The 21,914-nt window shown below is 37.4% G+C and overlaps 1 protein-coding gene across 1 annotated transcript; it reads right to left on the bottom strand.

The window, feature by feature from the left end:
* Positions 1–7,832: 7,832 nt before the first annotated feature.
* Positions 7,833–21,832, bottom strand: CPSF2 (cleavage and polyadenylation specific factor 2). Its single transcript, XM_058807214.1, has 15 exons — positions 21,773–21,832; positions 21,052–21,237; positions 19,381–19,540; positions 19,193–19,298; positions 17,632–17,761; positions 17,191–17,306; positions 16,431–16,618; positions 15,728–16,018; positions 14,594–14,694; positions 14,064–14,264; positions 13,308–13,460; positions 12,540–12,765; positions 10,613–10,912; positions 9,529–9,663; positions 7,833–9,380 (listed from the first exon to the last, which is right to left on the bottom strand). The coding sequence occupies exons 2-15, from the start codon at positions 21,198–21,200 to the stop codon at positions 9,288–9,290; spliced, it is 2,349 nt and encodes a 782-aa protein (XP_058663197.1). The 5' UTR covers positions 21,201–21,237; positions 21,773–21,832; the 3' UTR covers positions 7,833–9,287.
* Positions 21,833–21,914: the final 82 nt, after the last annotated feature.

The following is a 21,914-nucleotide window of genomic DNA, read 5'->3' as shown; positions in this document are numbered from 1 at the left end:
GTGGCAGAATGGTACAATCAATATAATGAAATAAAAAGCAGAAGTAAATATCAGTTAATCCAATACAAAGCTGTGTATTCAAAACCATACAGACCAACACCTTGACCAGTGACAGTGCAGCACTGAATTTATTAAAACTTTATGAATAGACAAGAAATAAAGAGTCTCGTAACTTGTTGTTGGTGTCAACCCATTATCAGTTGATAAGGTGGAAGTTTCCAAGAAAACCCATGATTTGCCTTTAGTGCTCTTATGCTTCTATATTAAGCCTCATTTCTTCTTTTCTCCCCATAAGACTGCACAAAAATTCCATTTATAACCTGGTGCCCCTAACCCTGCCCTTAGCCATAACCTGAAGTATGAACCAAATAAATCACCCAGCACAGAACTTCAAGTTGCTTCATAAGCAACTTGCAGCCATGAAACCTAGACCTGCAGACTCTGCTGTGTGATCAATGAATTTAATTCTTTATGATGCCGTTCATAATCCTAACATAAACTCATCCTGGAAAAAAACCACACATCATTATCTTCTTCTGACGTGACATGCTTGCAGAAGCTGAAAAATTAGCCACTAAAACTTTCCAAAGCTTAAACTCATGCTTAATTCTATGGGGAATAATTGACAAGACAATCTCTCAAGCAAAGCAGAACACCATCTCCCTAGAAAAGTCATCACAATTAGGTAATTTCTCCTTCCTTCCACGTTGCCTAAAGCTCTTTCTTCACTCCATCCACACTGTATTTCCAAACCAAGAATACCAAGGCATATATGTCTTTTCCCAGTCTCAAAGTCCTCAACTTTGCAGAAAGCATACTGCCCCCTGACTAGATGAGCTATTTTAGAAGCACTTCAGCACTGTTAGAGCCTATGTTCTGACAAGCAAAGGAAAATTCCGTTCACAGACCAAAAAATAACTGTATAATTTGGAAGCTATTGGTTTCTTAGTAAACAATCAGCGGAACAGTCCTGCCAATGTAGGAGTAAAATTACCAGAAGCACTCAAGTGCTGTACTCAGGTATGTAACAATTGACTTGTATGTACAGCTCACACAATGCAGTCTCTAGCTGGTTTTGAGATCACGTACACATGCATCAGAAATACAATCTCCAATTTTGTGTTTAAATAATGCAAATTACCCATTTCCATACATGAGTTTAAAGGCACTCATTTTTATATGTAAATAGCAGCAAGGCCACCACTCAGATGTTCAAAATGTTCAGTCTTTCCAGGGGGCTCCTTGAACACAGAGCTATGATTTCCTTCACTGGATATTCTAATACCTCCACACCAGTAGTTGTTTTTTTTTAGATGGTTTTTTGCATCAAGTAGTCAGCTACCACATAAAAATCCTGTACATGTGAAATCAGGACCACACACTGTAACTGGCCAAAGACAGTGCACAATGTTGCAGGAAATAAAATCAGTCACATATTATGGCATGACTTTGTTACTTTTTCATAATAATTAAGTTATTCAAACAGTTAGACCAGACTACACAGAATGGACATTAGGTGCAGTTTTATAGGATGAGACCGCCATGCAGGCACTTTACAGCTATTCAGCTTGGAAGGTATGGACTATATACATGCTATCCAACTTCTTTCAGTTCAACATTCATTTCTCTTTTTTCCTCTCCATACCAGAATCAGAAGGATTTTACATAAGGAAAAATATTAACTTCTTAATTAAGTTCTGTCCTTCCAAACAATGGAGCAGTAACCTATAGGTTACTCAAATCACTTTTTAAAAATTCAAGAATTAAAAAAAAAAACCAAAACCAATGCCCAGAAGTAAATTAAATAATATTCCACACAACAAAAGTAGTATTTTGGCACTCCTGGAAAAGAAATCAGAAAATGAAAAGTCACACTGAATTTCTACAATAAACATAGTGTTAGTTCTCTTCCTAGTCATTAGTGCACAGAAACACAAAAGCTGTGCTGAAAAACTGTTACCATCGACTCCAAAAGGAAGCAGATTAGGATCATGGTTTGCAATATCAGAGTGTTTTTTGACTGCAACAGAAACTAAATTTAGACCCAGTTACATAAAAAATACTAATAGCCTTAACACTTTTAATCAGCATAAGAGGTTTAAAGATACACGAATGATTTAAAGTCTGTTGACTAGTTTTATACTGCTTTTGCAATATTGTGCATTAGTAAAATCAGGGAGATTATGAAAGAAATACTAAAGCATAATAAAATTACATAAAACATGAAAAACAGGCTATGCAGAGTGACTCCAAAAACTGACATTAAGAGAAATTTTACTAGAGTATGTCAAAACCAGAAGTTCTCTATAGATTCCTGCAGCATGGAGGTCAATCTAATCAGGTAATGCAACCCAAGTACCTGGTAGGTTCAGAAAATAGGTTGGACTCTTTGTAAATGCAGTATTAACTTGTGTGATCCTCCAGAGGGCAAAGAATAAAAGGCTTACTCCCCTCATAGTGCTGCAAAGTGCTGATCCATGACTCGCACCAAGCACAGAGCAGTCTGGCAGCCTTTCAAATGCCAGGGCTGGCACGGGGACGGGCAATATGCTCCACCAGCTGTGCAACTCCTTCAGGAGCTGCAACACAGCAGAAAAAGCAATTCCCTGATGATTTTCCACAGAAGTTCATTACTATGTCTTGCAGAGCACCTGCCAATAATTTAGGAAGTATTGATTCAATCATGCTCAGAGTTTTTTCCTCCATGAAAGTTAAATAAGTTCTCTGAAAACAAACGAAGGTACAATATTGCCCTAGCAGAAATAATTACTTGGGTATGCTATACCTGTTGCCTCAGATATGTAGTAAAATTACAAAATTACAAAATGAGTGGCATTGTTATCACATGCAATATCACAATTTTTTGTATGTAATCCACACCATGAAAACATTTTCAGATTCATATATAGAAGCATATGCAACAGGTTAGTTAGGTAAATGTGGGTAACTTTTTTTTTGCTGATTTTTTTTTTGACAGTTCACTACAGTGGCATCAGAAAGCATTCCTGAGATGCCTGTTCCCATCGTTGTGTCCTAGCTAGATACAGAAGTTAAATGGCTGACAGTCCTACTAAGTTTCAGTGATGATTAAGTTCTAACTATATCCCATTTTTTCCTTTCAAGAATCTTTCAAAATCTCTTGTACAACCTTACTACACAATTTGAGTGTTACTGCTGATAAAAACATATTACCTACCCGCCTCAGGATTATTTCTAAGAAACCTTGGTAATAACAGCTGAGATGAGTACACTATAAAACTTACACAGATGGACTTAAGACTAAAAACCCCACAGTTTGAAGCAACTACAATGGAAAAAAAAACTATAAAATAAAGTATACTGGAAAATAAGGTATAATACCTGTCAGTCGCATTTTTGCTCTTTCTACAAAAATATAAACAGCTGGAGAGGAAGCAGTTCTCTGGATTAGATTAACTGCAATGGTTTTAACATAAAACTATAACCTTAAACACCAATAAAAGGTAATCTTCAAAGCTCTAAGCTATTAATGATCTCCTTTCTTTGCTAGAACTCAGCAATCTAAACTGTCTCACTCCAAATTAGAGTTCTTGTTCCTTTTTACAGAGCCGTAAAGCACTTGAGTAAATGACTGTGCTGTGTATCACAACATGGTTCAGAACTGGTAAGGAAACTAAACAAGACTTGAAGGCACCTGAATTAAGTGACAACTTTAAGAAGGTATCAGTAAAACCACCACTTGAGGAATCAATCACTCCAAGAGCTGTTGCTTAACAACTGTGTTGCCAAGAGTGCATTCTTCACACCTATATATATCCCCATAAACTAATTAGTCATAAACAAAGGAAAAAATAATTTTGGTTGCATGTAAAGATAAGAACCTTTGACATTTTGAAGATGGAATTTTTATTTACTTGCAAAAGTTCTGACATTGTTATTGACATTAAATGTTATGCTCTATTTTCTACATCTCAAATACCAGCAAGGGCATTGGTAGCCAATACTACACAACATGATGAACACTCTCCACTGGCTTCCCATGTAATTTTCCAGTCAGTTTTACAAAAACTGGTATCAACCTTGGGCCAAGTTCAACACAAAGCCTGTGGTTTGGGTTGTATAATTTTTTAATTGAAATGAGCACCACTGCAAATTTCTTCAGAATCATTTGTCAAAAATAGCTTTTAGAGAAGTTTTTATCCCTTCCAAAAAGCTGCACGGAAAATTAAAAATATTTAAGAAAAGCCTGCAGAACTGAAGTAATGTATTTGTTCATTACCAACATCAGTGACTGCCAGACTGCAGTTACAAACTATACTTTTTGGCAGATGCTCAGCTCATTATCATACAGCTGTTGAATCACAGATCCAGCTTGCATCACCTAAGAGGATTATACAACAACAGGCAGGTTTTTACTGCTTAAAGCTCATAGAGCAAACTTGTTTCTTCTGACCTTAAGAGTTTGTATGGATCCTTCTCTCCCAGGAAAACAGTTACAGGGCTTACTGGAAGTTCTACTAAAAAATGCAGGAGTGGGGTTGTCTTTTTGATTTTTCACTTCTTATCACAGTAGTAATACATAACCTATCAAAGACAGTAAAACTTGAAGTTCACTGTATGAAACAATCTTGTTCTCCCAAATACTCATAACTATATTCCTGTTCTACCACTGTGAGGAAGTTAGAGCTGAAAGGAAGAATCAGTTCACTTACCGCTGAACTGCAACTGTTCTGTACTTGCAGGAAAAAAACCATGCAACAAGACTCCTAAAATAAATGCAGGTGGTGCAGGATGGACATGATCTGGCAATGTGCTCTTGCAGCTCAGAAAGCCAATTGTATCCTGGACTGCATCAAAGCAGCATGAGCAGCAGAGGAAAGGAGAGGATCTGCTCTCAACTCCACTCTGGTGAGACTCCACCTGCAGTGCTGCATCCAGCTCTGGGGTGCCAGCACAGGAAGGACCTGGACCTGTTGGAGCAACTGCAGAGGATGGCCAGAAAGATGATCAGAGGGCTGGAGCACCTCTCTCATGAAGGCAGGCTGAGAGAGTTGGGGTGGTCTAGCCTGGAAAAGAGAAAGCTCTGGGGAAACCTTAGAGCACCTTCCAGTACTTAAAGGGGTCCTACAGGAGAGCTGGAGAGAGACTTTTTATAAGGGCATGTAGTGACAGGACAAGGGGAAATGGCTTTAAATTGAACAAGAGCAAGTTTAGATTAGGTACTAGGAAGAAATTCTTCTCTGTGAGTGGGAGTGACATACTGGCACCAGTTGCCCAGAGAAGCTGTGGATGGCTCAGCTCTCTAAGTGTTCAAGACCAGGTTGGAGAGGGCTTTGAGCAACCTGGTCTAGTGAAAGGTGTCCCTGCCCATGGCAGAGCACTGAAACCAGATGATCTTTAAGGCCCCTTCCAAATCAAACCATTCTATGATTCTATGCGATTTTGATCTTTGTATTATATCTCTTACCCAATCAAAATGGGTCTCAAGAGAAGGTAAGATATTGTTTAATACTGTTTCAAGTATTTTTAAAAATAAATGCCAACAGGCAATTTTATAGAATCTTTTGATCTAGTTTCATTATCCCATTTTGAACTAGCATTGATGACTTACAGAGTTTTCAGACCAAGAACTACAATTCTGGTTACTAGATACATTTCTTTATCAGATTTGACTGTGAGATCATCTTCCCCAGCACTTCCTTTTCAAAACTACGAAAACATCTCTAAAAGCCATGAAACAGAATATCATGCAACATTCAAATCCTTAAAGTAAGACTACTTTTGGCAAAGACTCAAAAAATTTTAGTAGTTTTCATGGTTTAGGAATGGTTAGTGCTCCTTCCAAAACACTCCAAACCATGTGGCTGCCACTTGTTCACTTCTCCCTTCCCCTCTCCTTCCCTTCTTGGGGCTGAAGAGAAGAATTGGAGTCACAAAAAGTGAAGACTATGGGTTGAGATAAGAACAATTTACCAGAAACAGCAATGAAGTAAGAAAACGAACAGTGACAGCAGCAACATTAAAAACAGAAGTGTACAAGGGAAGTGAGCAATTCCCATATGAATACTCACCTCTGCTCCAAAGGGAGCCCAACAATACCACTGCCAGGAAGGGACCCCTTACCCATTCTTGGAAAATGACCTGAGGTGGCATGGAATAACCCATGGAATAACCTCTGGGTTATTCCTGGCTGCTGCAAAAATCAACCCTGTCCTGGCCAGAACCAAGTTTAAGTGTTTTCCCCAGGCAATACACTCTCCTTTACTACCTCAAGTAGTAATACATGTCATGCCTTAGCAAAGAAATCTTGATTCTGTACAAAACAAGTGTTTTAGGATACAACCATCTATAACAATTATTTAGATTGGGGAAGAAGCATGTCTCTGCTTATTAATTCCTAATGACTAGCATTTGACTCCAATTAAAAACTAGTAGATATGGGAAAATCCCTACATTTCCAAGCAAGTTGTAGCAGCAAGTACATCTCAAATGCTCTCTCAAGACTGTTACTCTGACAGAATGCTGGGCATCCTACCCTTCCATTAACAAGGTATTTTGAGAATTTGATCTGGTTACATCTAAATATTGTTGAAGAATGGAGAAGATTGTCACCTCCTCCTCCAGCCCATAGTGTCAAAGTAAAATGATTAAAAATGAAACTGTCACAAACAATGTTATTTAACTCAGGGTAAGACTATGTTTTGAAAATAGGAACGGCAAAATAACTAATACTAGAATTATATTTTTATCATTATAGACCTTTCCTCTGTCTCCACATAACCTTGGCTCTTCTTATGTGAGGAATCTGAACTATCCAGGAGCACAGGAAGGAAATATTTTTAATTGGTGAACACCAAAACTAGGTTTGAAGTTAATGTTCTTACCCTCAGGAACAACAGAGGGCAGAATAAGAAATGGCACTCTTTGTCACATTTTTACTGTTAATGAAAAATGTAGAAGCCTGAAAACACAACTTAGGGATCACAACAGTACTGACATTGTGTGGAGGTAAGGGGAAAGCAATCTTTTAGTGCAGATACAAACTAGAACCAGACTAGTAACTCTGAAAATCACACACAGAAGTTCAATTACTGTCTAAAGCAAATCATATTTAAGAACATATCAGGGAACTGACAGCAGAATAGGCCAAATGAATGAGCACTGGCTTCAGGTGCAAACTGCTTTACAAGCCCTGAATGCCCAGCTGAGGAGCACACCTGCCCCACAGCACCAGTGCAGCCTGCGATGCATTCTCTAGAGACCTCCAGAGCTGCAGTCCCAGCTCTCAGCTGACCACCTGCACCTTGCATGTCAGCTTTCTAGGTCTGATTTCACACTTCAGCCACACTCATGCTGAACAGACTAAAATAAGAAGCTGTTTTGCTTATACTTGAGCCTTTTTCTCAGTGATAGCACTAATTTGGGATGTCAGCACACACTAGAATTTACAGACTGATAACACTAAAATTTTGTGATCTTAGCTGAATTTGTATCAGTAGGTCAGAAAAACAAACAAAACTGATAGAAAGGTTTATGATCACACTGTGCTGTCTTTATCCTTTTTTCAAAAGCAGCACTATTTTGACTTCCTAAGGGTTTTTTTTCTTTATTAGCATATTCCATGCAGGGGTATGTGATCCCTTCCCATCCTTAGCCCTCAAGGTTAAAGTCCTACAGCCAATATGATTATGTACAAAGTAACTCACTTTATAAAAGTTCACTAGTATAAACAACAGTAGTAATACAATAGTATTCAGCAACAAGTATGCAGCATCATATAGATTTACATAGCATTGCTACAAAACCAGAGCATTTGTATGAAGTTCTGGATGTCAATATTTTTCTAGATTGTTAAGAAAAAAACCCCAGATTTTGTGTAAGAAAATACATTCTCACTCAGTATTGTATTTTCAAGTTTTTTACATTTCTAGTATACAGTTCCATTAACTGCTTAATACAGTCTTCACTTTTAATCTACTATTTTAAACAGAATAGTCTGTAGATCAGACAAAAATTTTTTTGTTGAGAATGAACTGCAAAGTAAATTATCTTTCCATTGACAGCCCACAGGGCTATTTTTTGCCACTTTTTCAGAAGGTTTTATTTAAGCACACACACAAAGAGCATATATTACATTGTTTTATGTAAAAAGCAAACAACCCTCCACTGCCAAAGCTGGTGTTGCACACACGGATAGGGGGAAAAAAGGATTAAATAAACTTGAGAGGCCATTTGTTTTCATAACTTAATTTTTGAGAAATTAATGAACTCAATGATGTGTTTATCCTTACCTAAAAGGTAAGGTAAATACCTAGCATCAGCAGCTACAATAAGTCTTACTGTCATCTAGAACAGAACATGGTACAAAATCATTAAATACATTACATGAACAGATTTCAAGAGAAAAGATCTTCCTGAACGTGGCTCATGGCACTCTGAACAAACAGCAGTGCATGGATAAAGGCTTTAGACTTTGAAAAGTATTAAAATCAGAACTTAGAAAAGTTTTTATAATTGGCATAATTTTGCAAGAGCTAGGAGTTACGAATTCTGTAATTTTGCACAGAAGTTACTCTGAAGCATAATTACGGCATTTTAAACTACCTGAAAATATAATCCAATCTTCTTAGAGTAATTGCCCAAGTAATTTTTTTATCCTGCAGATTACAATATGAAATGCTGTTTCAGAACAAATCAATAAGATGGAAGACATACAGCATTAAGATGCAGCCAGATTAACACTGGGGTAACTTTAAGTAGGCTAGCTTTAAGTGGGCTGTTAATAATGTACTTCAATTAAACCCAATTTAAAAACAAAAGAGGGAGATGCTTGAGACTGTTCCCTAAATCAAACTTACTAAAAAAAAACCCCAAGCAACCGAAACCAAAAACAAAAAACAACCTCACAGAAACTGAACAAAACCAAAGAAACCAAAGCTCTTTATCCAATCTTATTTTAGAACAAAAGAATGACTTTCACATGTTTCATACTCTTTGACAGGAAATCTGTGAAACCAAAACATGCCCTGACAAATTGAACCTCTCCTGAGAAGCATTCATAGTCATAAACTCATTTATAATGTGTTATGTGGGAGATGCCAAGTTGTAACAGTTTAAGAGTCAACTACATGGAATGTACCAACAGATTTATGAACAACAGTAGCAGTTACTCACATGTTCATGGCAGCTAACTGATCTTTGTGAATTAGGTTTCCCTGTATAAATTAGAAAACTACAAAAAGTCAGAACTGGGAGAAACCTCCTTTGTCTGTAGAAGTTCAAGTGAAAACACCTTTGCAGCACTTTTCTTAGACAATAGCATATTGCTCATATAAAAGGTCTCTTATCCTGTAGAAGTCCTGGCAGAGGCAGCCTTCCAATCCAATACGCCCTGTTTCAGTCTGAAACAAAAGACATGTTTCAATTTATTATCTTTACATTAATTAGAAAGTTCTTTTATTACTAAAATAATATTTTATTTATTACTAAAATAATATATAGTATTTCATAATCTTATTTTCCAAAGAGATGAAAACACAGGACACCTACCCTGCGGACAGCCACCAGGTTGTTGCACACAAGCACTCCTCCAACAAACTCAGCTTGTATACCTTCCCTCAAGAGAACCTGCTTGAAGTCAGACAGTCTTGGCTCATTCATAAACACAGACTGATGCCCAAGAACCTTCAAAACAACACACATAATTTTACTGCTGCTATTTAACACCTTCCGTTTTTTCCAAAGATCTCATTACTGCGTTGGCAGCAGTGAGGCCAAGACTACAGGACTCTAAATTGGTTCTATTTCTGTTCACCTGCAGCAATACACCTTCAGGACAGAAAAGCCTTAGAAGTTGCCCATCACACAAAGCAAAAGGTTTTTCTTTGCTCCCATATTGAAGACAAACACAAACCCACAATGAAGATCCCTCTTCCAAGCCATGCTATGCCAGGGTCCAAGTTGCAGTGAGCTGCACTGCTGATGAGTACAGTGTGCTATGATGTTTGCCATGAATCTGAACAGACCTGGGAGTTGTCTCCACAATTCTCTAGCTCCCAGAACAGACTACATTTAGGACTGTGAAACAGATAATCTTAAAAAGCATCTCTAGGATTAAAACATACTGGAATAATTAGACAGAAAGATAAAATACTTATCTCCTAAAATGCAAAGTATTTCAAGAGCTATGGTAAATTTATAAAAAAGATAAACTTAATAAATTCTCAAATCACTAGTATAGAAGCAGATGTATGAACGTCAAAGATCTGTATCTCAAGCATATGAAGTATCTTCCATGGCATCAACAAAACGTAATAAAATCCTGACGTGACTAACACCAACTGATTTCTCTATCTGCATGTACTAATTACAGATACGACACACATTAACTAAAATCTTATTTCATAAATATATGGCACTGTTAATGGATGCAAAAGATCATCCTCACTGAAAAGCACAAAAGCTGAACAAAAACAGCATCAGGTTTAACAAAGAGAAACCTAAACATGAAAATCCAGTTTCAGTTAGGCTTTCATTTCAGTAAGATCACAGTATCAATCTCTAAGCCCTAGAAAAAGACAAATTAATACAGAGGTCTTAACAAAAGAAATCCAGAGCGGCATCATTTCTGTACCTCATGAGGTGGCAGAGGTTCCAAAGTAGGAATGATCTCACTCTCCTCGCACATCTCCTTGTCATCGTCACCAAAGAGGCTTTTCATGGCCTTCTGTTGTGCAATCACACTTGAGTCTGAAGAAGCCACATCCACTTGCATCTCTAAGTCTTCATCTTCCCTCAACTCTCCCTCTTCCAAAATAACTCCAGTATCCACCTTTGAAACCCTCATGTCCAGAACACCATCTATCCAAGCCAGCTCAGCATCCTTGGCTTTACAGAACTGAAGAGAGCTGACAAGAGAATCTTTCAACCTGACCTGGGTTGCCCAAAAATAAAAGTACTGTTAGTTTCATGGAAAATACAGAGGTCTTACTTCAAGTTTTTAAATACCAGCAAGTTTCTCTTCACCATCTTTCCAGTTGGTTTGATTCATGCACTCTTAAGGGAGAGAAAGGATGGAACTGGTATCACTAAGACAAGATACTTTAAAATTTAATATATGTAACACTCATATCACAACTTAAAAAGCAGCAGAGATCAACACCTTTCTCATCTTGGCTCAAATTAAAAAAGAACCTATTGAACTGCAAACTTGACTTAAATTTACAGCAAGAGCAATAATTTCCTTTTAAAAACCAGAAACCTTTTTTGCAGCCAAGTTGTTCCTCAGTTGGTCTAGGCAAATTCAGAGGAAGTTTCTATAGATACATTTAGGTTACTGACAAATAGTTCAAAATTTCAACTCTCAAGAAAATTGTAATTTCTATTTTATTGTAAGAAAAAATGTTGTAAATATGAGGATTTTAAGTGCCCTTATCCTGATTCCTCTGGTGTACTGTGGGACTTTAATCCTTTAAATAAAGCTCTACTCTCAGAGATTGTTATCCACATTAGGAGGTCCATGATTCCCACAGTGCAATCAAGGCTGCAGCCATGTGAAAGAACCACCAGCTACCCACCCTTGTTCAGCACAGCCCACTCAAATGACACTGTGACACTGACACTTCACTCACATCTATTATTTTCAAATTCAACATTGCCACTGCACTGCTCCTGGGTCATTTCTTACACACTAGCAACTCTCATAGCCTTAAAAAACAAACAAAAACATCCCAACAACCAACAAACCCCATGCACAAAACATGCTGTTTTAAGGCTGCCATAACTAGATGGTTTTTAATAACTGGAATTTTCTACTTTCTATAGGATAACAGATTTTTCTCTAGAAAGAAACAGAAGTACCTCTTTCAACAATTCTACCAATGTTTTTCTATTAACTTTAAAAGAACAAAGGAATAAAGGACTACTGCAAAAAGTGTTTGTGAGACAATTCTCTCTAAACAGCTTTCTTATTTAGAACTTAATATATTGCATTTAATTTTCATGGCTAACACACAGCAATACATGATCATAACCTTACTTTCCAAGAATCAGCACATTAAGTTTTTGGGGGTATGGGCATCTAATTTGTTTTTATCATTAACTTGCTCCTAATTTTACATGTTCACTCTTAATTACTATTTAAGTATGAAGCATTTTTTTATTCTAGCTCTTTAAGGCTCCATTTGAGATTCCAAAGAGAATCCTGAATTGCAGTTAGTATGCAAGGGTATTCTAAATATAGGCATTATAAACTTGTAAATACTTCAATAAAGCAAACTGATGCCCCCATGGACACAAACATGCAAAATTGCCTTTTGCACTTCAGGTAAAAAACCCACTGATATTCCATTCAAGCTTTCTAATGCTTATGAATAATAAGCCTCAGCAGAATGCTTATCTAAACACAGAAAAATACAACTAATGCCTTGATTACACAAAACTAATTGAACTCACAGGTGGTATCACTTCTCTCCCAAGAACAGAGGGCAAATTACATTCTGCTCATACAGCTCTACTACAGTCCACAGTAGTTACACAACTAAAAAATTCCAGTGTCTTACCTGGTAAATGTGTGTTTCACTTGTAGCATCTACAGTTTCATGAAGTTTGGGCATGTAAACTTTAATATCTTTTCCACCAAATGCTCTGCAACATTCTGCAAGGTCCTGACTGGCCTCAGGTGGGCCATGGACAATCACCAGTTGTCTTGGTTTCATTTGGTTAATAATTTTTTTAATTGAGTCCCCATCTGAACGCCCTTCATAGTCAATGTATGTAACTCTGGCTCTAGTTTGAATTAAAAACCCAAGAATAGTATGTTTTAGTTTAAAAGATTAAACCTTTGAGTGTTCCAAAATACTTCATTAAGATATTTTTTAATTATTGTACATCAACAAAAGCTGTCAGCACAAGGTATATTATGGATCATCAAATATTGGCATGTGTGTATTTAACACTACATATTCACAAAGTTCACTTACATAGTTATCAAAAAAATAAGTTATCCATGAAATAAGCATACTTGAATATGTTATCCTTTTAACAAAACATACTTAAGCATCTATGTTAACATACTATTGTATCATTTCTTCTATTTCTCCCAGTTGTCTCCATAAGATAGGAAACAAACCAAACTTTTTAAGAGTGGGGAACCATAAGACTGTTCTATGCTCCCAGAAAAACTAGTAAAATATAACTTAGCCTGGGGGAAAAAATAAACAAAAATCAAGTCCTTTCCCACTTTCTTAAATCCAAGCTAGGCTTTTGCCCAATTTGCACGATACCCATGCCACTGTTCCAGTAGAACTGAGAAAAACAAAGTCACTCACTTAATTTCCATGGATTCTGTTGCAGAAATACACTTGGTAGGAACATCTGATAAATCCTGGTCCATAGGCTCCTCTCCATTTGTCAAGCCAGACTCTAATTTGCTTTTTTCTTCTTCTGTTGCTTGAAGCTCTGGAACTAGAAAATCCTCAGGTCTAAAGAATGAAAGGTATTTTGCTTTTTAGAGTGAAACCAAAGCACTATCAAATATAAAAACAAACAGTGCTGATTATTACTACTAAGATTTTTTTGTAACTGCTATTGCCAGCAACAACTACACCTGCCAAATATTTCTGTACTTGAACAGAGCTGATTTGGAAAATATGACCTTCCTATCTTAAAAAAGAACTTGAATAACTTAGAAAATACTAGCAAATTGGGGAATTCTAGCAAGTATTCCTTATGCAAAGGTGACAAATATCACTGAATTTTGTTAGGATGAATAGTGTTTTCTCACCTCGCAAATTTAACATTAAGCGAAATTTAAAGCAGAAGAAAGTCAGGTTAAAATAATTTAAAATCTTCTATCTCAAAATATTTTAAAAAAAGCCTGGAGAGAAAATACATCCTGAGAGGTGTGAACACAGGTCAAAGATCAGCACTCTGCAGCTTCAATCCTTAACATAAGCTTTCTCTAAGACTAAGCAGTTTGAAGAGCATATAGCAATGCTGCAAAAGAGACAGAATGGTGAATTTAATTCCTTCTAGGTTTTGATTATTTCATAGCTACTATGTTAGTATACATTACCACCACATACTTGATAATTTCACCATATTCATCCCATTTAATTCTTTCTTCAGGAGCTGGAAACATTGGATAAGATTTTTTTGCCTGTTTGAAGAAGCTTCCTTTCCGGCTACCTTCACCTTTCATCATCAAATCATGTTTGGTCTTATGTAAAGTTGGCTGGTCAATATCCTCTTCAGCATCACTCTCATCACTGGAATCAATATCTGCCCTGAAATGACATTCCAAAAACACCTAGCACTTCTTTTTTTTTTTCTTCAGGTTTCATATTACATAAACACACTGACTAGAAAATAACAGTTGACATAACAGTAACCAAGGCCAAGGGCAGTATCTGAGAAAGAGCTCAGTTAAATGGCAGATGAAACTGGGTCTATCAGGACAACAGATTAAAGACAACCCCTCCTGATTGCTCAGGGCCCTCAGACAAGGCCACTGAAACTCTAACTCTCATTTAGGCCTGAAAAGAGTTGAAGGAGCAGAATAATCACACAGAAATCCCAACTCTGATCATAACAGCAGTATGAGCAACATACTTACTCTTTAGACTGCTCTAACTTCTTAGCTGCCTCTTTCTTTAGTTTTTCCTTTTCCAGGTATTCCTCTAGTTCTTTTCCTTCCAACTTGACACGTTTTCTCAACTGCAGATGGAATTAAAATTAATGTTATTGTGAGTAGCTGGCACAACTTTAATACTTCTCCTATATGCTGCTGACAAGAATATTTGTCCTTGGGCACCAAGGGCAAGTATAAATTGTATGTCACATTTTTATGGCAAAAATGTGGTACCTTGACATCATGATAGTGTCAACTTGTACAGTTTACTTTAAATGAAAGCATTTCTAAAAATAATAAAATCAATTAAGCTTTCCAAAAATAAGTGAAGGCAAATACTCTTAGATGAGCAGTGGTTTTTTTGTTTTTCTATTATTAACATCAAACCAGAAGAAGCTAGCAAAGTCATACTAGCTGGCCAAACAATGGTAGATTTTGTTTCTTGTCTTCTGAGTACAGTTCACTTTGAATAAATTGTATTCTAGTAATAATCTAACACTATAATTCAATTATTTCAATCCAATCTAAAACCAAAAAAATGCTGCATCATCAGTGCTGAAATTATCACTGCAATCACAAGGGACTTCCATAAATTAACAATGTGCACCAGAAAGAAGTAGACACAGGTGCGCAGATTATTGAAAACAATCTGAAAGCATGAATAGCAATTAATTATTTCCTAATTTCCAGCATTTGCTTATCCTTCTAATCCTGTTGGGATATATTATACTAATTTGACTTGATTCTCCTCTCATCCAAACCAGGAGAATTTTCCAGCAGGACTAACCCATCACATGTAGTGATCTGCATGTCAGCTGCAAGCAGACTTTTTTCTGTGCTTGTATTATTGTAGAAACACAAAGGAATGAGTTGTCTAAGAAGAAATATTTAAAAGGAATTTCACGCTCAGCTCTAATAATTTTGCCATGCCGTGAAAAGAATTTGCAGTTCTCAGTAGGAGACCTATTTTTATGCAAATTTACCCACAATCTGATAAATATGCAACATACTGATTTCAGGTTTTTCTCCACCACTAGAAGCATTTCCAGAAGATCAAAAGGGAAACCATGTTCAGTTTTGCCCACAGTAAGAACCTGGAGCTACAGAGACAACTCTTACCTCAATATCTATAACTTTTTCAGACGGGTTATCAATCAGGAATCGTGCCAATGTTCCAGGTGTAGTGCGATAAGTTAAAATGATAGAGTTTTTGGAATCCTGGCACCACTGAATGAAAAGATCTCTAGAAAACCCACACTCCAAGTCAGGCTGACTGGCAAGAACAACTTTAGGGCTAGGCACGCGAGCCAGATCAGACAGACTGTGACATAAGGAGAGATGGCGGAACTGGAAAGGGTTGTTTCTCTTGTCTTCAAAGCACCTCATCAACTTGTCACTCATCCATTCCACCTAAAATACATATTAGAGAAACTTATCTATACAATTACAGGTTGTTCAACAGCACAAGCTTCATATGAAGTACAGGATGCAACAGGCCCAGGATTACTTCAGTATTTCTCAGCAGGTGTAGAAATAATGTTGAGCATAACCAACACTGAAACAAGTACTTTAAGTTCTCTTTTTTAACAACTACAAACTATGCTAACAAGTCTTATCAAAAAGACAGACATTAGTATCAAGAAACATGCCCACTGTCACAACTGGACACTTTGTTACTTGATCAAAAGAGCTGAGACACAAACATGCACTACAGAATAAGGACATTCACCCAGTATTTTGCCAATTTTTACCATTAAAAAGAAAAGCTTTTGCATAAATGTTCCTTTGCTCTTCATTATTGGATTTTAAAATCAAAACAAACCTGTGATTTAGAGAACTCCACTACATTGTAGCTGACATTATTCAAAAGTGCAAGAGAGTAGACTCCCAATCCTGCATCTTTTGTTCTCCAGATCTGATCAAGAAGCTGAGCAAGTTCCAGAACTCTGCCTGCTGTATCCACAGCTATTAACACATTTCCATCACCTCGTAATGTCTCCAAAACATTAGCTAGGAAGAATTAAAAACAAAACAAAAACCTACTTACACTTTGAACCAAAGTTAGAAGGTTTATGCTGTGGCTGGAATTTATTTTTTGTTATGTCACACTAGCAATCATATCCAAAAGTATACTGAACACAGAAACAAATGAAACTTCAAAAGAGATACAAATCCACACTTCCACCAAAATTAAAGGGAGCTGGAGTTTTCTCAGTAGCTCTGAAGAGCTCTCTGCCTGGGTATTTTTTTTATTTTGTTTGTTTGTTTTTGGGGTTTTTTTAAATTAAAAATCAACAGAAAACTGAGTTTAAAAAAAGAAAGTGCTGAGGAAGGTAATTTAGAAATCTTTGAAGAGATTTAAGGATACTGGGTAAAATACAATGTTTCCAAATACAGTTCATTGTTGTTAGGAAAACATTTAACTCACAAGATCAGTATCATCAGAAAAGAGTAATTCAAAACTTGTTACATTTTAATAAGCGTTCTTAAGTTTAAATGCTAATGAATTTCTCATAGAAAAATAATTTATAGTGGCTAATAAATCACATTACTGATATTTTTGAAGCCCAAACAATACATACTCAGCAGCTGTTCATCCCTTTGCTTCCTCCTGGGTTGCACATAAGTAGCATTAAATGAATCTGTAATAAGCAATGAAGGCCTGCTCAACATTTCCAAGGAACATCCATTCAGATGGCTGAGGAAAAAAAGAAAAACCTCACTTTTTTGCATTTCTATTTAATAAGGAAAAAAAAGGCAGCTAGATTCCAGATATTTGCATATACAGAAACAAAACTCCTCAGCTGCTGAATGCTTCCTGCTTCACATTTACAAATAAATAAAACAAATGGAATAAAGAAACCCAGAGCTAATGCTTGCTTCCAACTGATTAATCTGGATGCAAATGAAATTAGTGATCTTATTAGAACTGGAAATGCACTTCTGCTTCCACACCTCTTTATCACCCACTAAAAGATGCACAGCTAACAGCTAAGAACTGTACATTTCCATGTTGAACTTACATCTCCCTCTTGTGGTTGAAATCAACGGCATAAACAATTTCTTCCTCCCCATCCTTGACAATCTTCCAAATTGTGCCTCCTATCATGTGACCAGCTGGCAATGGTGTGATTGACAAACCATGTCCTTTACCTACAAAGGTTTTCAGTATTTTAGGTAGATTGCACATATTAAAATCCATTACTCTAGGCAAGACATAGTAACTTTAAACAACTGAGTACCCAAATTACTACTGAGAGAAAAAGTCAAATGAAGTATGAAAAAGCAGTAATATCTGTCCTTCCCATCTATGCAGTAATGTCAAAATATTTTGCAATTCACTTGTATCTTTCCTCCAGAATAAAGAAACTAAAGCAAAGATCACTTCTTCCCTCCACTTCCCACTGACACTCAGAGCTGCTGTAACTATGGACATAAACAACAGTAAATTATATAAAAAACATATCACAATGATGAAAGCCAGGATCCTCTCTGGGGCAACACTTAATGTTTACTATAGCATTCACTTTTGAGGTACTTAGGAAAACTTATATAAATTACACAATCTGGAAGCTTTCCAGAATGACAAACACACAAGTTAAACACAGCAGAAAAGGTGTTCATGTGCTGCAGTCAGGGATGACAGAACTTTTCAGCACCTGATGCATTTCTCAAATGCACTGTTGCTCCCTGTATATACATCAGATTAAAATGAGATTACCCACAACTATCACTCACTGACTCTGCTGCATTAAATGCACAGTAATAATTAATAATTAAACATATATTATCTTCTTAAAAGCCCCCATCGAGTCTTTTCGAATCACCTCCATTAAATATAAAAGAAGTTGGTTGGTTTGAAAAAGTTGTATGATAAAATTGCTCTTTAGATGTAAGAATTGCCAGGGCAGACATAGCCTTGCTGCAACTATCTTGAAAAGGGACCAACAGTCTTTCAAGGCCAACATCCTCTTTCTGTTTTCCAAATAAGAAGTCTTTTGGCAGCACTATTCATGAATCTGTAAAATACTGCACTTCAGAGACAAACTGCTGGTGGTCAGCCTGTACATGTCTCTGTTCAAGACGAGAGTTTTATTTTATTCTGATCTTTGCATTCAACATGAGTGGAAAGCTGCTGATTGTCACAGGTCCCAGCAATACACTACACTGAGTGTGATGTGAGTCACTGAAGATCTCCCCATTAAATCCTGCACATGCTGAAACTTCATCTCTGCTCTGCAAAGCTTTCCCTTGTGCTACTGCTTATGGAGAGCTCTGAGTATCTGCTGCAAGAGGTAAATACATTTAATAGACATCAGTAAGTTCCAAGAGAAGTTACAAAAACACAAAAGAGAAAAATATCTAGACACTGTTTGGCATGACCTCCTCCTCATTAAGTGAAAATTCTATCCATGTCTAGATACAATTGCAATTGATACAGACTGACATGAAGCTTATGAATTCAGCACTGCAAAACACACAGCATTTCAGAACTCAGTCCCTTTACAAAAGTTGCTTTAACTTGTAACTGCTCTGTTGCCTTTCACTGAAAGTAATTTCTTGAGGTTTTGGTGACAACTTTACCTTTTAAGTTCACAATCTGAGAAAACTTCAGCTGTTGTATCTTATCAAAGGCTGCATCTACATCATCCAATGTAAAGAGTGTGAAATCTTCAGTGTTGTGGCGGGACTAAAACAAACAAAGAGGTACAGAGAATTCAAACACTCCACCATCAAAGATGTTGTGTATGAAAGCATCAACTTGAACATACCTGGTAGAGATCATACATAAACATCTGTCCCATTTTATATACAGGAATAGTTGCATAAATGGCACAATTCAATCCCATTTTTCCAACTGCATATGGAAGTGCACCAAGGTGTAGAGGGTCAGGGTGGGAAAGGAGAACAGCATCAACCTGGTGTACATGCCTGTAAAAAGAGGGCCAACAAAAGCCATTGAAAGGAGTTCTGTATGGTTTTGTGTATCCCCTGCTAGGGCTGTTTTGAGAATACATACACAGTCTGAATGCCAAACAATGAAACTTAAACTCTTCAAGAACTGGAACAGTTTTAAAAACCACAATTAAAACTTACAGGTGTTTCCTAATGTTCAAGTACTTAAAAACACAAGTGATTTCAGAAAGCATTACTTTAAGATCTGAAGACATTTTCACATCAAACTCCTGATGAAAAAGACCTTAGTATGTAAGTGGCCACCAGAAAGTAAATTAACTGAGGGACCAAAAATATTATCAGTACAGATTTGCTACAAATTGGTTATACACCCCAAAACAGACAACTTTTCTTCTGATGAGCTCAACCAAGTAAAAGAACCAAAGATACAACAATCCTTCAACTGATAAAGATAAAGCAAAATATATTTCAACATTTTCTGATCAAATCAAAATATATATCTTAAATACAGAAAATAGCAAACATATCGTTTAAGAAAAGTAGCACATGAGTTTGGGGGATTTCATTACTCTTAAAACCATTTTTTTTTTTCCTTACAAAGTGTTGCATAAAATTAGAAATCAGATTAAAACCTTTCTACATATCATAACTGAAAAGCTTGAGGGCTTTTTGTTGCATAAAACACATGCAACAAATGAAAATACAAGCTGGACTGACAGTTTTTTGTTCCCATACATATTAAGTGGAACACACACATTCTTCTCAATGGCTGTTATGAAAAAGGAAATTTTATCTAATCACTTTGAGATAAGACACTTGAAAAATGTTATAAATTATCCTCAGTACCTAACAGTCCTCACTTAAAAGATTTTAAACACTGCAAGTGTGTCAATGCTACAAAACTAGTATCAAAAAGCTCAGTTTCTTTCCCAAATTTCCATGTTTCAGTCCTAACTTGGCAATCAGCACTGCTCCTTGCTGTACACCTGAAGAAGTTCAATATTGAACTCTAGACAGATTTTGGTTTGGAGGGTTTTTTCCCTTTGCAGGGCTGGTGTCCTGACAGAAGATGTTTTCCTGACATTCTATTCAACTTGAAACAAGAGCCAAGAGTTGAACTGCTTTGTATTCAGCCTGCATGCAGGAAGGCTTCCTCTCCTATTTAAAACTTAGTTAACTGTTCTAAATTAGCTGAGACTCAAGGTCAGTCTCCCCTAAACTGTATCACATTTATGACAATAAAAAACAAACAAATCATCCAAGCCAAAACAAAAACTGAACAGTTTGAGAATTACAGTTACAAGACACAACTCACTGGACTGACAAGGAAAAAATCCCAAATTTTTGCGGGAAATGTTTCAGCAGTGTGATTCCCTTCATGTAAAATATACACTAAACAAAACCAAAAAAAAGAACAATTTTTCATTTAGCAACACCATATATTATACCACTGCATAGAATTTTGAAAGCTTTCAAGACAGAGCAAGCCCTATTTTAAAAATACCTGTATGAACTGAACTACTTACTTCCTCAGAGAGTCAATTATATCCATAGAAAAGTTTTCATCCCAGCCACAGTCCAAAAGAAAACGAAACTCATCTACTTGCAAAAGATAGCAGAGGGCAGATTCCTCCTGCACCCCCGAGAGGGTAGTCAACTTGATAATCGATGTCATTTTCCTCTCCAACTGTTTAATCTCCAAAAGAACTCATCTGAATGGGGGACAAAATGTTTTGTTGACTGACCCAAAGAAAAATTTCACTTACTTAGATCTAGCTTCACATATTCCTGAAACTATGCAGGCTAACGGTGTTAATACTGTTCAATGTAGCTGCTCGATGCCAATTAAGTCTCAGATATTAACATTCTACTCTTGCAGGTCTTATTAGAAAGAGGTGGGGTTAATTTTCTACAATATACATTAAGAATAATTTACAAGAGGATCCCTAGGAGCAGCGCAGTTAGCAGCTCTAAGGAGCGGGATGGGGGCACCCAGAGATGGCACATCCAGGGCCGCGACCCCTCAGAGCCAGGGCCTGCCCGAGCAGGGACCCAGCGCGGGCCGGGCCGGGCCGGGCCGGGGGCTCCGGGGCTCCAGCGCCCCGCCGGGCCCCGGCGCCCGGGCCTGCGCTAGGGCCTGGTCTCTCGCCGGGCGGGGACGGGGTGACGGGGGCGAGACCTGCGGCCACTCCAGTCCGAGCCGAGGAGAACGAGGGGCAGAGGAGGATGGTGTGAAAGAGCCGATACCTGCCGCCCTCAACCACCCCCAGCCCGCGCCGCGCTCGCCGCCATCTTGCGGGCGGCGGGGAGGCGGGGCAGCCGGCGGAAAGGGCAGCGGGCGGCACCACCGCCAGCCCGCCGGGGGGAGCGCGCTCCTCCCCCGCCCCTG

This window comes from Ammospiza caudacuta, chromosome 6, assembly GCF_027887145.1.
Source record: "Ammospiza caudacuta isolate bAmmCau1 chromosome 6, bAmmCau1.pri, whole genome shotgun sequence".
NCBI classification, from domain to species: Eukaryota; Metazoa; Chordata; class Aves; order Passeriformes; family Passerellidae; genus Ammospiza; species Ammospiza caudacuta.
This window is presented reverse-complemented; position numbering and strand designations above follow the sequence as displayed.

Excerpts from the sequence above, each read along its gene's own strand:
- CPSF2 (XM_058807214.1), bottom strand. The coding sequence starts at position 21,200 with ATGACATCGATTATCAAGTTGACTACCCTCTCGGGGGTGCAGGAGGAA. Across the intron at positions 12,766-13,307 it reads ACAGAATCCATGGAAATTAA|AGCCAGAGTTACATACATTG; the intron begins GTGAGTGACTTT and ends AATTCAAACTAG. Across the intron at positions 9,381-9,528 it reads ACCTGGTGGCTGTCCGCAGG|ACTGAAACAGGGCGTATTGG; the intron begins GTAGGTGTCCTG and ends CTTTTGTTTCAG.